Source organism: Urocitellus parryii, chromosome 8 (genome assembly GCF_045843805.1).
Source record: "Urocitellus parryii isolate mUroPar1 chromosome 8, mUroPar1.hap1, whole genome shotgun sequence".
Lineage (NCBI taxonomy): Eukaryota > Metazoa > Chordata > Mammalia > Rodentia > Sciuridae > Urocitellus > Urocitellus parryii.
In genome coordinates this window covers 9,208,342-9,225,152 of record NC_135538.1, presented here as the reverse complement: position 1 = coordinate 9,225,152, position 16,811 = coordinate 9,208,342, and the positions used below count along the sequence as shown (strand labels likewise).

The following is a 16,811-nucleotide window of genomic DNA, read 5'->3' as shown; positions in this document are numbered from 1 at the left end:
TTTGGGCCCCAGGCCTGTGCTTCTCCTCTGAAGTATCATCCACCACTGAAGAGAGATGCAGCCATCTTCAGAGGGCACCAGGAGGGCAGCCTTCCATGGTGGACTGTGGTCTCCCAGGCTGGACATCAAAGCAGGCTTCCGGGTCCGTTCTGGCTATTTTCCTCCGTTTTGGGCTTTTCCCCTTCTTTCATTACTTAGGATGAAACATTCAAGGACTTGGGGGTAGCGGGCTCTCCATTCCAAGTTGCAGACCAGTACCTTCCTGAGGGCCACTCTGGGAAGGCCATCCCTGCCAGGGTGGGGAGGACAGAGGGGCCTGTGGGTGATGATTTGTGCGTGTATTCACAGGCGTGAGGCCTTCAGAACACACTCTGGCTCTCGAGTCTCTCTCGGTACCTTTAACAGTTTTGTCTTTATAACGTAAACAGGTTGTACAGTTTATAAGTGAAATTTTACCTTAAAAATTCATGGCCTCCCCACTTTGATGTTATATAGAGTTGGGTTCTGGGTCAAATTCTGCCACCCCACTTAGTACCATATACTTTTGAGAAGTTCTTATGTTTATGAAACCTTAGTTTAATCTTCTGTAAATGGGGTTAGTAATAGCAACCTCAGGGTTACAGAAAGGATCGAAGATCATAATACATATTAGAATTTAGCACAGGATCTGCACCAAGAACGCTCAAAATGGTGGCTGTATTAATAATAGAAAGACATGATAACATCTGGGACGAGCTGCGGAGAGAGAAATGCGGTTCTGTGTCCTGAGACACAGCACAAAGACCGTTTCCTGGACTGTCTTTCTGACAGGAAGTCAGCTACCCCTGGCCGAGCTGTTGATCATCCTGGGGACTTGGGACAGCATCTTGCAGGTTCATGTGGCATCGGGATCAGAGCCTCTGCCTTGGGGCAGGGACATGACAGTGTTCTGTAAATAGAGCTATGAGAGAAGGCTCTGGGCAGGCGGCCCAGGTTGAGGGGCTGGGGCTGGGGTGCAGCTGCCCGGGAGCCCCGAAGCATCCTTCTGGATGCGTGTCTGGACTGACTGGGGTGGTGGGGGAGGCAACCCTGGCAGGGGGAATAGCAGGTGCGTGTTTGTAACCTCAGGGTCATGGCGGCGTATCCAGCAGCAGCCCGAGTTCAATGCTTGGGCTCCTGGGCGAGAGGTGGGATGGGAGAGGAGGGCAGGAACCAGGTTAAGCCGCTGTGCATGTTGGAACTCCCCCAGGGTGGGACCCAACTGTGCTGTACATCAGGATCACCTGGGGCCTGGAGTGTCGCTCGGTGAGACCCTAAGTTCCATCCCCAGCACCAAAATAAATTTCTTAAAAAATGAAGTAATAAGCTGAAGAATCGCCTGGGAGCTTTAAGCCTCCTGACTCTCGTGCCAAAGCCACATGGATCAGCTGTGTGGCGTGGAGACAGCCGAGCTTTCTGAAGCCCCCTAGGGCACTGCAGTGGGTCAGTGTGGGGCCCTCTGGGTATGCAGATAAGCCAGTGTTCTTGGGTGGGGTGCAGGGAACAGTGACCGAAGGCTGGTCTGGTAGGGCTGCGTGGCCGTGGGAGCCCCACCACCACTGTGCAACCCAGGCTGCTGCACTGAGGGTCAGCAGGGGGCTGTGGTTAGCCAGAAGTCTCCGTAGTTCAGGCTGGAGAGGGGACTGAGGGAAGGACCCCAAGTGGGAGAGGCTGCAGGTGAACCCTGCCCTCAGGCTCCAGGTGAGAATGGTGAGTCCCGGGAGCCTGGGGATCCTGATTATGATTTCAGTCCCTTTCGAGTGTTGCCAGGTTCTCTGGAGACTTGGACTGTTCGAGTGGCCAACCCCCTCAACACCATGTGTGGTCTCCAGGATGGAAGAAACGACTTTAGGCACCAGACGGGGGCAACTGACCCTTTAGCAGGGGGCGGGGGCAATGGTGGGGGGGCAAAGTAGAGGGAGGGAAGCTAATAAAGCAGGGGACCCGGCTCCAGCGTCCATGGCCAAGGGAGGCTTCACTCCGCCCCAGCTGCAGCTCCTTCCTGAGCTCTGACACGTGCGGCCTCAGGAGTAGGTGACACCAGAGGAGGGCAGTGAGGGTCAGCGCAGGAGTGGGCCAGCGGTGGGGGAAGCGCTGGCAGGGCCCAGCAAGCTAGACTTTGGAGAAGGAGATGATTTCCTGAGAAAATGGGGGCTCCAGTTCCCCTCCATTGCCACCCCAGGCCCCTAGCCACTTTAGAGGCAGAGGGGCCCAGGGCCATCCTGGCCGAGAGGACACTGAGGCCCCTGTGGTTCTGTACTGAAGTCCAACGCCCTGCTCTGGGGACTTCAGTCCCCAGGTCTGCTGCTTCCTCGCTGTCCCTTTCCTACCCCTCACGGGCATTTACAACCCAAGCCAAAGGGGAAGGGAGCAGACAGGGAGCGAGTCAAAACCAGCGTTGCGCACACACTGGAGCAGGTGCGCGGAGTCATGGCCTCCAGGGCCCGTGGAGGCTCCCTCTGGGCCCGCCCATGAGACTTGGTTCAGCACACTGGGCTGGGCCCGAGAGTCGCCCAGGGACCACACTGTGAGACCCACTGGTACAGCCTTGGAGGTCTTTCCCCGACTCCTCCGTGTTCCCAGGCAGGCTTGTCGTGTGCAGAGGTGGGACAGGAGCCTTTCCCATGACAGTCATGCCCGTGGAAAGAGACAAGCCAGAGGCCTGGGAGACCCAGGCTTTGGCCTCCGTCCTGCTGTTGGCTGCTTAGTCCCATCTGCTTCCCACTGACCCCCACTGATGTTGAGGGGACCACAGACGGCAAGCTGTCTCATCTCGCCTTGTGTGCTGCTGCTTCTCGGCCCCTGAGGGCAAATCTCAACCAAAGTAGCCTTTGTTATTCAGGCATGTCGGGAACTTTTTGGTGTCTCTGGGTCTTTCCATGGTGACCCTTGCTGGGTGGTAATCATCAGGGCACGAGACTCTGCCTCCCCTTCCTGTCGGCACCCAGTACCTCAGCGGTGGGCTGAGCACGTGGTCTTCGTGCCGAGGTCGCAGAGCCTGGAGACCCCGCTGCCGGGTGGGGGTGTTTGCTGTTGGCTCCACCTTTTTAAAAGAAGAGCCTTGGCTGATGGAGGGAGAGACCGTGGGCCTGTCCGGCCCTACAGCTAGTCACGACTGAAGGCCAGGCCCCGCCTGTTCTCGTCTCCCCAGGCTCCCCCGGGGGTGGCTCTGCAAAGAGTGGGCTCCTCGCTGCCCCGTCGGCCCAGAGAGCGAGAGGCGCGGTGGGTAGGGGGCCTTCTCGGTCCTGCAGGGCCTGCGCGGTTTTCGAGTCAAGTGTAGGACCTTCCCTCAGCCGGGCATTGGTGGCGACTGGGGAAAGGAGGGCAGGGGAGACTTGGCAGCAAGATGAAGGCATTTGGGCTGAGCCCTCCTCAGGAGCCCTGTTCGTGCACAGTGGAGGGGCCTCATCGTGTGGACACATTCCCCCGTGACCAGGGTCTTGGGAGCGCAGGGCGTTGGATTTGTTGAATCATTTGTATAGACGGCCTTCTCCCGGGTCTCGGAGGATGCTTTCCTCAAACATGAGGCGAGGTGGGTGCATGGTCCGAGGTGTTCAGAGCTGTGCATGAATGCACGGTGGTGCTGGCCAGTGGCCATGCCTGGCCGGATGGACACCACTCTTCTTACCGCTGTAGAGATGAGCAAAACTGAATGGTGTTTTTCTCAAAACTTGAAATAATTTCAGACCTACAGAAAAATTGTAAGAACAGAAGAGGGCTCCTCTGTGTCCTTCACCTAGAGGCACTCAGTTGTCACCTGTGGTCACACACGTGGTTTTACCATTTATTTTCCGAACCATTTGAGAGTGGGCAGCATCGTCGGGCACCCTCCAACTCTGCCTCCTTACCTATAATATTTCAGGATGTTTTTCCTAGAGAAGTTACACTCTGATGTCACCAGAGCATAAATGTACATTGGAGAAATTCAGCATTGGCACAGTTCTTTAATCAGATCTGTAGTCGGTTTCCAAATTGATTAGTTGTCTCAGTAATGTCCTCTTAGTACCTTGTCTCCTTTAGTCTGGGGTCACATCCTGTTTTAGTTGTCACACATCTTTTTACCCTGATGGATTTCTTGGTCTTTTTGTCTTTCCTGACATTGACACGTTCTTGAATGAAGGCCGCCTTTTTCTTTATTTTGAGGGTCTCTCACTGGGGGGGGTTTCCTGGTGTTTCCGGGTATGGATCCTTGGCCAGAATACTACCTATGTGACACTGTCTTTTTAGGCACATGGTGTCCATCATTCCCCTGTTAGTGATGTTAATTTTGGTCACCAGTCAAGGTGCTTTTCAGTTTTGCCACTTAGAATTAATGTTTTCCCTTTCAATATAAACAATCTCTGGTAGACACTTTGAGATCATACAAGTATCTTGCTCTTTATCACATTTAAGACTTATCAGTGGATGACCTTGGCTGTTCTTTACTACTGATGGTTGTAGAATGATGATTTTCTACTACTCCCTCTACATTTACAATTGATATTCTATAAGGAAGAGCCTTCCCTTCTTCCCTATTTACCTACTCACCCATCCATCCACCCACCTATCTATTCATCTACCTATCTGAGAATCCATCCATCCCCCTGCCTATCCATGAGCTCATCCATTAGTCCACATGTGCATGATCTCAGCCATCTGCCTACCTACCTACCTACCCACCCACCTCCACACCTGTCCATCTGTCTACCTACACATGAACTTGTCCATCCACAAATCCATGAATCCATCCATCTCTCCATAACTATTGTCAATATAGATCCATGGATTTCTCTACTTTATTCCTTAGTTTATAATCCACTACTGTCCTTATATAGTTTGATGCTCAGGTTGTCCCAGATTTTGCCAATGACACCCCTTCAAGCGTTCTAGTAACAGTATGTATTTTAAATTCGTTTTTTAAAGTGAGTATTAAGGAGGTAGTTGCAAATATTAAAATGAAATCAGATAATGAGTGTAACCCAGATTTTTTTTTAATATTTATCTTTTAGTTGCAGTTGGACACAATACCTTTATTTTATGTATTTATTTTTATGTGGTGCTGAGGATCAAACCCAGGGCCTCACATGTGCTAGGTGAGTGCTTACCACTGAGCCACAACCCCAGCCCTAGTATAGCCCCGATTTTACCAGGAATTTGAGGTCCTTGAAAAAGAGAGGAAGCTGAAACTTAGTTTCTCTGGCTTGAGAGTTTGGGGATCTGACATTTGCTTCATAATTTTATCCTAGAATTTCTTTTGTCCATTGGAAGAATCCCACCTGGCAGATTCATGCTGTAGGCAGGACTGGGCAGAAGCAGATCTGTACTCGAGGCTCATGGACCTGAGTTGGGAGCATGGTTAGCAGTGTCTGGTGATCAGGGCCTCTGAGCTGGGAGTGGGCCCCAAGGTGGCTGAGTGGCTGCCATATTGCCTGGCTGACGGTGAAAAGTGGGGAAACCATTGCCTCCTCGAGTCACAAAGCAGAGGAATCACCACTGTTCTCTCTCCTCGCTGCAGGTGGGCTCCCACCATCTGAGGCTCCACAGAGGCCTGGAGGCCAACGCCCCTGCTTTCGACAGGTAGGCATCTTTGAATGCCATCCGAGGCCTGGCATTCTCCATTCAGGCAGGGGGACAGGGGGCAGCAGGGAGGGGTACCCCAGACCCTGAGTCTAAATCTGCCTTTTTACTTTTGTCCTTTTGCAAGAAAGGAGGTTACAAAATGGGTTTTCACATGCTCTTGGATTTCCCTGAAGATGAGTTTGTGACTTTTTTAAAATCATAACAGTTTCTTCTTGCAATGAACTTTCATGCATCTCCCCTGATTAATAAGGGATGGTCTAAATTATAGGATATAATGGTATTTGGAAATGAGGTGACATGCGTGTGAGGCCACCTTGAGGGCAGGGCTGCTATGGCCCCCAAAGCGCAGTGAGGTGTCCCTGGACTGATGTGCCAACTCCTCTCCAGGACACTGCTACTCTTTGTTATTCCACAGATTTATGCAGAGCCAATTCCTTCTTCCGCCTCCCTTCCCACGGAAGGGCTTTACCTACAGGACACGTGTTCCTTAGCAGTGCTCCATGGCTGCACTCTGGGTTTGTCCTGCTGTCACTGACCGCTCTCTGGCTGCATCTGTGTGTCCGAGGAGAGGGTTTTTGGAGCAAGCCTTCCACCGCTCCTGTTTGAGCAGGAGCTTGTCATCTGGGCATGGTGCCAAGGGCCACGGGGCGCTGACCTTTCATGAGGACAGTGTCTGCGTTGCCTTTGCAGACAGTGAAGCTCTCCCCTGTCCGCCCTCTTGCTTGGTTGTGGCTGCCATGTCTGGAATCTCCCTGTGACACTGGGGTGTGTCTGACAGTTGTTTCCACCCTGAAGAGGAGGGTGCTTAATCCTCAGTGTCCCAAAAAACTCCAGGCTCCCCTCTCCTTTCCCCTCACAGGAACAGATGGGCAGAGAGAGTGGAGAAAAGCCCCAATACCCAAAACAGCTAGGGCCGGGAGCACCTCTTCATGCCACTGACCTCGGAGTGGGGGCCAGACTCTCCCTGACCCCCGAGTCCGTGGAAGACACCTTTTATCAACAACTGTAATATCGTCTTATTTTCAGATTGAACGGGAGGAAGGAAAAGCCGACTTCCACAGACTGAGCACTGTCCTTGTCACTCGCTCTCCTCTCAGGCCTTTCTCCCTGCACCGGTTGTGCAGATGGAGGGCGGATAATGCCATCCAGGAAGGTGGGGGTGTGACAGGATATAGAAGGAGTAGCAAGTAAGAGTTTCTCTTCCCACCCTGGAATTTGGAACCAGTTGGGAAGTAGGCACAGATGGAGACGAGGCCGCAGCCTGACTTCTCATCAGCTACGTGTAGGGTGTGGCTGTGGAGGGCTTCCTCCTGTCACCCAGGGACCAACCCTCAGAGCTGGCAGCTCAGCCTGTCTTGCCAGAGGCAGAGCCCTCACGTGTCAGACCTCTGGACAGGATCCACCTTCTCTGGGCAGATCCCTGAGCGGGTGAGCCACATGCTCCCATTTCCTCCTGCCCCATCCCCGGGGCTGTCAGGAGCAGGACTCCCAGGGAGTTCCTCCAAGCAGAGACTGGAACCCAGGAGGGATGCATCCTTAACTCGGCAAGTTAGAGACAAATCCAAACCTCAAGATCCTCTTCAAAACGCATATTCTTTTTACTCCAACTTGTTGTCCCTCAAAGTTTACAAGGGAATACTTTTTCTTTGAGCTAAAAATGGTTCTTTTGTGATCTTTTTTTGTTTAAGTTCTGTTTATAAAAGAAACATGCCATTGTAGACATTGGGGGAAAGAGAAAAATGTTTAAAGAAAAAAAAATTTAAATCATATAACACTCCACCCCTTTAACATAATGGTGTATTTCTTCTGGTTTTTTTTTCCCTTTCTATATTTAGGCATAAAGATCTCATTTTTTAAAAATATTGTTTAATTGTTGATGGACTTTTATTTTTTTAATTTATTTATATGTGGTGCTAAGAATCAAACACATTCTAGGTATGTGCTCTACCACTGAGCTACACCCCCAGCCCAAGACCTCACTATTAAGTTACAATTTTATGTCTAATTTTTACATTGCATCCTTTCCCTATATCTTTAAAAAAAAAAGCACTTAAGCATTTCTAACATTAAGCATTTCTAACATGGATGGAGTTTACTTTTGTCTATTTTTTTTTTTTTAGTTGTTGATAGGCCTTTACCTTTTATGTATTTATACGCGGTGCTGAGACTCAAACCCAGTGCCTCACACATGCCAGGCAAACGCGCTACCACCAAGCCCCAGTCCCAGTTACTTTTTTTTTAATATTTACTTTTTGCTTGTAGTTGGACACAATTTTATTTATTTATTTTTTTATATGGTGCTGAGGCTCAAACCCAGGGCCTCGCACGTGCTAGGCAAGCGCTCTACCACTGAGTCACAACACCAGCCCTGCAGTTACTTTTAACAAGTTGGCAAGAAAGGATAATATTGGAGTCTCTCCCTAATATTTCAACATGCACATTTAAAAATAGCCTCTGATGCGGGAATATTTTTCTAGAGGCTGCAAGACTTCTTGTACCTTCTTGTTTTGGTTCAACATAATGAAATGCAGAACTGAGGAGACCTAAATACTGCTGTTGAGGGCTCACTGGCCAGGGTGTGTAGTCTTAAGGATCAGTGCCAGGTAAAATAGGTTAATTTCAGAGCTGAGCGTAGTGGTACACGCTGTAATCCCAGCTACTGGAGAGGCTGGAACTGAAGGATTGCTGGTTTGAGGCCAGTCTAGGCAATACAGTATGGCCCCACTTTTTTTTTTTCAATCTATACATATTGTATTCACTAGACCATGGCTGTGGGTTGGCTGTGGACAGAATGGTGATGGTTTATAGAGAGGCCCACCTGGCCGCCTTGTAGAAGCCTGAGGTGCTGTGTGCCATTCCTGGCCCGAAACTTCCATGCAGACAGGCACTGACAGACCTGTTTCCATGGATGGAGTTTCAAATAAACAGAGAGGGTGGCTGGGAGGGTGTGATTTTTCTCTACCCCCAGGGTCGTTTTTCCACACTCTGGGTCAGTGGCATGACTGGTTCTGGACCTCTGACCCTGAGAGAGTGCTGTTCCTTCTAGTCTATCGCCTTAACCACTCAGCCACGGCTATGTAAAGGAAAACTTTCTCTTTTTTTTGGTGGTGCTGGGGATTGAACCCAGGGACTTGTGCATGCTAGGCAAACGCTCTACCAACTGAGCCCTATCCCCAGCCCCAAGTGCTGTCCCTTCTGCACCCCTTCCTTGAGGTGCAAGATGAGCCAGTCTGGACCGGGGTGTCACAGCATCACCACCCACCTGCTCTCTTACAGGCACATGGTACTTCTGAAGGAGCAGTACGGGAAGCAGGTGGTCGTGAACCTGCTGGGGAGCAGAGGCGGAGAGGAGGTGCTCAACAGGGCCTTTAAGGTAACACCTGCCACTGACTTTTCCTCACCTGGGTCGGGAGACAGGCGGGGCCTGTCAGGTGACAGAGCCCTGAGGCACAGAGGCATCTCCAGGGCTTCCAGGAGGGCTCCTGTGGGCCCTGAGCCCTATGGATGGCATCCTTAGATTTCTCCACAACACCAAGCAGGGCAGTCCTGGCTGCCTTGGGCTCTCCATGCATTAAGTCTAATTTTTTCGAGCTGGGGGTTGAGAGAATTTGCTTAAAGTCAAAACAAATCTCCATTTCCCCGAGCTCCCCAAAGCTGCTTTCCCTGATGCCTTCTGCTCTCTCTTGAAGGGTCGCTCTTTAGTGCAGGCAGGGTGAAGGGAGCTCAGTGGCTGAATGGCACCTCCTGAGGCTTTCCCATCAACCCCAATCCCTTTCCCTTTTCTGCCTTGAGCTCTGAAGGAAGGATGTCCTCAGCGCTCCCCCAGCAACTAGTGGCCTCACCTGCTCTTCAGAGCCCAGCTGGGTTCCAAGCAGGATGCCGCCCTCTGCTGGCCAGGTGGCCCTCACGTCTCTCCCTTTCATTTGGGCTGCGGTAGAAGGTGGGTGCCGCCTCTCGCAGGCTCTTTCCACTTTCTGGTGCCTGGATCAGGGGAGGGCAGATCCTGGATTGAGTGAGGAAGTGGTAGTAGGAGGTGACTCCACCCGGGTCTCCCTGTGAGCTTGCAGTCAACCATGGAAGACTCCAGAATGAGCTATGGTGGCCTCCTCGTTCCTGGCCCAGACTCCCATGGCCCCTGCTTAGTGGAGAAAGACTCTGCTGTTTGAAGGTCAAGGAGGTCCCTGAGAGAGCTTACAGGCGTCTCAGCAGGGATGACAATGACCTCTGCGGCCTCCTCGGGCACTTTGACCCATGACTGGAGGAAGCCACATGGAGCTGGAGTGCTCATGTCCCTCTATAGAGGAAAAACCCCATGCTTGGAGCAGGGACTTCCTGGTTGCCAGTTTCATCTGGCCAGACCTGCTTTTCCTGTTTGGATTGTTGCTATGAGCAACAGGCTCAAGAAATCTCTCCCCACCCACCCACTTGGCAGCATTGCTGGCTGCTTATTTTAAGAAAAGGCAGGGGGCAAGGAAAACAAACCCCAATCCCTTTCCCTTTTCTGCCTTGAGCTATGAAGAAAGGATGTCCTCAGTGCTCCCCCAACAACTAGTGGCCATGGCCCTGACACTGAGGCCAAGGCCTATTTTGTAAACCAGAGGGCAGGAGATGGCCCAGGTCAGGAGGGCAGGTCCCTCGGCCTGCAGGAAAAGGCAGCACTCCAGCTGGAGACCTGGGTCGTGGCCCTAGGGAGTCCCTCAACCAGACTGAGCCATGGCTCAGGCAGGCAGCCAGGACTCAGTGGTTATCAGTCAACAGCTGGACAAGAAGCTGGCTCTGGAAGGTAAAGCCCTAAGCTACCAAACAGCACACTGTTCGTTCCACAGATTTTCTTCCAAGTCACACTTCCTGGATGATGGCACCATGTACTGATTTACATTCTGGCTAGTTGAAGTGACCCAAAGTCCTTCTGGTCCTTCAAAGTCCTCAGGACCCCTGGCTGGGCAGACACTGGTCTGATCTGATCTGAAGCCACACAGTGCAGGTGCAGTGAGGCCCAGAGGTGGGTGGCCTGGGAAGGCAGCCACCCTGGGGTGAGGAGTTCCCTGGCCAGGGAAGCCTTGGGAAGGAAGGCCTCTGCGAGCAGCCCAGGCTGTGCTTCACCCTTGGGCCTCCGCTTCACCCCGTTGCTGGCATGTGCCTGGGCCAGGTGGGTTCCTGACCACTCATCTGCTTCATCCGAAGGTTTCACAGGTCTGTGTCCTGCTGGCCACCTCAGCCTGGAGACTGCAGAGCCTCCCCACTGGGGCTGGTTGGTCCCTGTCAGGATGGGGCTGGTTACCAGGGCAACGGGGACTGGATTATGAGCTCCACAGCCTACTACTTGCTACTCTTCCTGAGGGCCAGCGCACTTGGGCCCCCTGAAGAACAGAGCAACCCTTCCCTCACCTGTGCCCTCCAAGAGCCCTGCAGGAGTGGGATGTCCCCAGGGAGCCACCCCTGCTCCCGCCTCGTTTGCTCAAGGGGGAACTTCTGCCCTGGTGCAGGCAAGCTGTTCTTTGGAGTTTCTGTCTCCCAGGGCTTTTGACTGTGCTTCCCTTTGGGGGTCAGGCTGAGCAACCCCTCGGTCTTCCACAAGCCTCCGTGCCAGCCCGTGCCTCTAGAAGGGTGACTGGTTGGCCACATGTGGGCTGCGAGAGGAAGGCGGCTGCCCCTGCTCCGTCTCCTCACTGCCCTCCCTTTCCTTTTCAGAAGTTGCTCTGGGCCTCTTGCCATGCTGGTGACACGCCTATGATCAATTTTGACTTCCATCAGTTTGCCAAAGGCGGGAAGCTAGAGAAATTGGAGAACCTGTTGAGGCCTCAGTTAAAGCTACATTGGGATGACTTTGATGTGTTCACCAAGGGCGAGAATGTAAGTCCACGGTGAGTCTCGCCTGCCAGCATCGCCTTCTGCCGGGTGAGGAGTCCACTGTGGCTCTCGGGAGGTGCCCTCTCCCTGGGGTGTTTCCTTCTCTCAAAGCTTGACTAGTTTCCTGGGTCGTGAGCTCCATGATGTGGGGCATCGTGGGCTCCAGTCTTCTTCCTGCGTTCAGAGACCCGCTAAGGAGTTCGGGGAGTAGATGGTAAACCACGGTTTCTAGAAAAAGAAACATTCTAAGGACTATCTATATAAAATGTTGGGCTCAGATGACCATGTGACTTACCCCACCATGACAAGTACTTGTGAGAGCAAGGGGGAACTGTCACCACTCTAAATGGACAGCTTGGTTTAAACCATGATGTCCAAGGCCACTGAGCTATGGGTCACCCTATTCAGAGCTGAGAGAAAAAGGAAGTCTGGTTTCTTCACATCACATAAATTGATCCTCATTATTTGCAGATCACATATTTGAGAATTCCCTTACTAATTCCCTTGCTAAAAACTTATTTGTGACCCAAGAATTTTACTCATGGCGTTTTGTGATCCTTGGCAGACGTGCAAAGCAAGTGAAAATTTGTCATCCAACATGCATGTTCTCAGTGAGGTCAAAGGAGGCGGGGCTCTGACTTCTTGCTCCGCCCTTAGGCCATAAAAGGGTCCTTTCCACTCCTTAATGCCATGTTTTTCATATTTTCTTGCCTTTTGCTGGTGATTTCACTGTTTAATGTGGCCCCCAGGGATGGTACTGAAGCATTTCTAAGCACAAGAAGGCAGTGATGTGCCTTCCAGAGAGAATGCATGTTAGACGAGCTTCTTCAGCTATGGGTTATAGGCACTAGGCCGTGAGACTGGTGTTAACAAAGCAGCGACTTACAGACTTGAATTATGTGGGGTTGGGTCCTGATAACCTAGAACTTACATTTGAACATAATATGTCAAAAATATCAAGTCAATGCTGCATTTAATACTCCAATTAACCCATCATAAAAATCATTTGGGACATGCTGAGTCAGAGGCTATCTGTATAAATTTCAATAAGGTGCTTTAAACAAACACATAAAAAAGGTCGTGTGTTGATGAGTTGATGACATGTGGCCAGAGGCTTGCAGAAACCTAATTGCACTTCTCCAAGAGCCATGTTTAAATCAGTACTTGCTAATTTTACATTCATGCAATCTAATAGTTATCCACAGCAACTTATATCATCGCTGTGCATAGCAAGAACTGGGTGTACTTAGGATGATTCAGGGATATGGGCTGCAGAGAGTGTGTCCTGGGGTCTGTTTGCCATCTCTCAGTATGGGGGTCCCTTAGAACCCATACTTGGGGGTGCTAGTGGTTCAGTGAGGGGTCCTCTCCTAGAACAGGTTTCCTTGGAAGTGGTAGACTTGCCACAGTGCTGTGGCTGTTACACATCTCATGACCGTTCTCATCTCTTCCTGTTGTCCTCAGTTTTCAGAAAGGCACTTTGCGGATGAACTGTCTTGACTGCCTGGACCGAACCAACACCGTGCAGAGCTTCATCGCACTTGAGGTGAGTTTTGGGCCATCTGTGTCATGTCCTGTGCCTTCAGTGGGGCAGGCTGGGCCTTCAGCTGCAAGATGGGGGTGATACCACTGGTGACTTTCCAACAATGGGGTTCTCTGGTTCTCTGTTGGCTGCTTGCCTGTGCCACTCTGTGCCTTCTTATGTCATGGTCTCTACCCCACCCCCGGTGCCTGGGACGGAACCCATGTGTGCTAGGCAAACATTCCACCACTGAGCCCTACCCCCAGCCCAACAGGCACACTTCTTCATACATTTTCCAGATACATTCCAGACATGGTTGTCCAAAGGCTCCAGACACCCTGGGGAAGTAGTAGTTCTTGATCATGACTATCACGAAGACACCACTGGGCCAGGGCACTGTGAGGCTGGATCTGAGGCCTGGGGAGGGACACAGCTGTCTGCATGGTCCCAGCTGGCTGGCTAACCTCTCTCAGCTATGTCCTGGGAGGAAAGAGGTGGAGTCCATGCCACCTGTGACTACTACTGCAATCTGTCCAGCCCTCCGGCAGTGGTGGTGGGTGTTTATGTATCTGGGGGTCAGGAGAGATTGGGTGGATCATCTGAATAAAGTTGGAGTTGGGGTGGGGAGCCATATTCTCTGCAGCGAGAGCTTCTTATTCTCTGGAGGGCCCAGAACATCTGCAGTCTGTTGAATAAGGAGCTCACAGGGAAGAGTGTGGGGTGGTCCCTCTAGATAGTCAGTGATGACTGTCCTTTGTTTCTTCCCCAGGTCCTTCATCTGCAGCTCGAGAGCCTAGGGCTGAATTCAAAACCCATTGTTGACCGCTTTGTGGAGTCCTTTAAAGCCATGTGGTCTCTGAATGGGCACAGCCTGAGCAAGGTGTTCACGGGCAGTAGGGCCCTGGAAGGGAAGGCCAAGGTAGGAGCCAGCCAGGTGGAGAGGGAGGGGAACCTCGTGGACCCCTCTCACACTTGTGTTTTGGCTCGCGCAGGTGGGGAAGCTGAAAGATGGGGCCCGGTCTGTGTCTCGCACCATCCAGTCCAACTTTTTTGATGGGGTGAAGCAGGAGGCCATCAAGCTGCTGCTGGTTGGAGATGTCTACCATGAGGAATCAACAGACAAAGGAAGGATGCTCCTGGACAACACGGCCCTTCTGGGTAATGAGTTCTCACTCTGCCTGCATAGGGGTGTCCATGGCCCTTACGCTGCGTCAGAGCAGTTGGCGTTTGTGGGCAAAGTTAACCAGCCCCACTGCCTGCACCATGTAATCCTAGATGGCGGGTGGCAGACTCATCCAGAACTTCTGGCCTCTGACCCGTGGTATCTTGATCTGACCAGTTGACCTAAGCATCATATATGTGTATATACACACATGAATACACATATATATAGTAAAGTCTTTGTATATAACCTGTGGGCATCATACCGTATATTTAATCTCTAGATTACTTATACCTGATACAATATAACTGCTATTTAAATACTGTTACACTGTATCGTTTAAGGGAACATGGCAAATTTAAAGTCCACATGTTTATTGTTTATGCAGTTTTTTTCAAGTATTTTCCATCCATGAATTGAATATGTTGGATAGATCTGATGCGAGCCTGTGGTGATGGAGGGTAGTTATTTCCTAGTAGCCTGTGCCTTCTGGTCTCTTCTACTTTCTCAACTGGACTATGTTCTACATCAAGAGGAGGGAAGGAAATGGCAGGGCTCTGTGCATCTATACTGTTCTGAAGTCAATGTCTCTAAATTCTAATTCACTCCAGAAACTTCCTCAGTGCCCTGAATGCTTGGTGCCCTTGACAAGTGTCATGTGGCCCGGGGAGCTTCCTGTGAACCTGGCCTGTCCTCTTCTGGCCCAAAGCCCTGTTGTAATAGAGGAGAGGACCCCGTCCATTTCTGGGTGGGGAGGACACATCCAGTTTTAGCAAAACTGTCAAGAGTCCATCAATAGCTGGAAGTTCCTTTGGGGAAATTAAAAAGACCTCTTATTCCCTGGAGCCTGGGAAATTTATAGGTCTTACAAAAAAGAAGGGGAGACCCGGCATTTTTTCTCATAAAAATGTTTAAGTTTTATTTTGGAAATTCTTGGTGTTTTTGAAAGAGAAGTGCCCACGTTCAAAGCGGCTTCCCAAGTGTTTTCTACTCTTACCCTTCTACATTATGGGCCACTTGTTTGGCTCTTGACAGCCAGGGTGATGCTTAGTTTCTGCTCTGGGTATCAATCTTCTTGGGAGAAGCTGAGCAAAGCACCAGGTGGCAGAGCACAGGTCATCCAGCAGCAAGACCAACGGGATCAGAATCGAGTCCCTAGTGTAAAAACTGGATCTATTTTGGTTCTCTAGAGAATGGAGACATTATGATGTCATGATTTTTTTAATGCCTTAAATTTAAGGTCAAATGAACAATAAAACAGAACCTTTTGCACACACCTTTCACACACCAGTTATGCAGGATGAAAGGTAGAAAATGCAAAATGGGGTTTGGGGAAGACATTTCAAGTTATATATGTAAAGATTGAGTGTGTGTGTGTGTGTGTGTACAATTATATGGTCCACTGCAGTGTTCCCTTGCTTGAAATCTGTGCCTTGTTCTTCTGTGGGATCATGGATTGAGTGCTGAGGATGAGACTTGTTCCCATTGTGTCTGAGATTCCCTGTGACCGGATGTCCCTCTGTGGATCTCATTGGGGAAGGGTGTGGAGGGTGAATTGTGTTGCAGAACAGGTATGGTGTCTTTGGTCTTTCATCCCCTCCCTGGGTAGCATGCGAGGTCCACGTGTTCAAGCTCTGGAACTGCCTGCTTCTCGGCAGGGAGCCCCTCCTGTAATCCTGGAGGATGCCTGAGGTCTGGGCCGCAGAGAAAGGTGACTTTTCATGCCTCCTAACAGTGACCCCCAGGATCCTAAGAGCTATGACAGAACGTCAGTCAGAATTCACCAACTTCAAGCGGATCCAAGTCGCCGTGGGGACCTGGAATGTGAATGGAGGGAAGCAGTTTCGCAGCAACCTCCTGGGGACAGCAGAGCTCACAGACTGGCTGCTGGACGCACCCCAGCTCTCCGGGGCTGCCGACATCCAGGGTGAGGCATTCCACGGAACCTGCCATGTCAGGCTGGACTTCTTAAATAGCCGTTGCCTGGAAGAAATTGTTATTTGCCTTTTTCACTTTTAAGATGTTTGAAAGCACCTTCTAGGATATTGCCTAGCAAATTAACCATGTGACCCCTTTCCCTACTGATTGGGGAGTTATCACGGTAGGTCTCTCTTCTCTTCATGTGCAAAGATGTCTTAGGTTTCAGTCATTAGAATTTTGTCAGGAGATGGGGCCTCTAGGGTAGTGCTGCTGTTGGGAGCTGCTGGAGGCAGACCTGCACTTGATGTTGCTGCTGCCTGAAAATAAATGTCTCATCCCTGCCTTTCCCCCAGCCAACTCGAGGTTGGGCATTCCCAATCTAAAAGCTGAAATAAAAATACTCCGATATTTGAAACGTTGAGCACCGACGTGACATCAAGTAGAAACTTCCACTCCTGTGAAGGGTCACAGTTAAAACATAGCTGCACTAAAAATGTATAAAATTGCCTTTAGGTTAGGAAACAAGGTGTATGTAAAACAAATGAGCCAGTCACGGGTGCATGCCTGTAATCCCAGCAACTCAGAGACTGAGGCAGGAGGATCACAAGTTCAAGGCCAGCATCAGCAACAGTGAGATCCTATCTCAAAGTAAAAAGTAAAAGGGGCTGAAGGTGGAGCTCAGTAGTAGAGCACCCCTGGGTTCAATCCCCAGTACCAACAAAAAAATTAATGAATAAAATAAAATGAATGAATTTCACATTTACGCTTGGGTTGCATCCC

At 50.7% G+C, this 16,811-nt stretch overlaps 1 protein-coding gene across 8 annotated transcripts in view; it reads left to right on the top strand.

Annotated features, from left to right (window-relative positions):
* Window positions 1-16,811, top strand: part of Synj2 (synaptojanin 2) — an 87,172-nt gene that overhangs the window by 43,273 nt on the left and 27,088 nt on the right. For all 8 annotated transcript variants that reach the window (XM_026393803.2, XM_077801578.1, XM_077801577.1 and 5 more), the window contains 7 exons: window positions 5,513-5,574; window positions 8,854-8,950; window positions 11,269-11,441; window positions 12,892-12,973; window positions 13,719-13,868; window positions 13,942-14,107; window positions 15,847-16,038. In XM_026393803.2, the coding sequence (XP_026249588.2) occupies window positions 5,513-5,574; window positions 8,854-8,950; window positions 11,269-11,441; window positions 12,892-12,973; window positions 13,719-13,868; window positions 13,942-14,107; window positions 15,847-16,038 (922 nt within the window). The remainder of the gene's footprint in view (window positions 1-5,512; window positions 5,575-8,853; window positions 8,951-11,268; window positions 11,442-12,891; window positions 12,974-13,718; window positions 13,869-13,941; window positions 14,108-15,846; window positions 16,039-16,811) is intronic.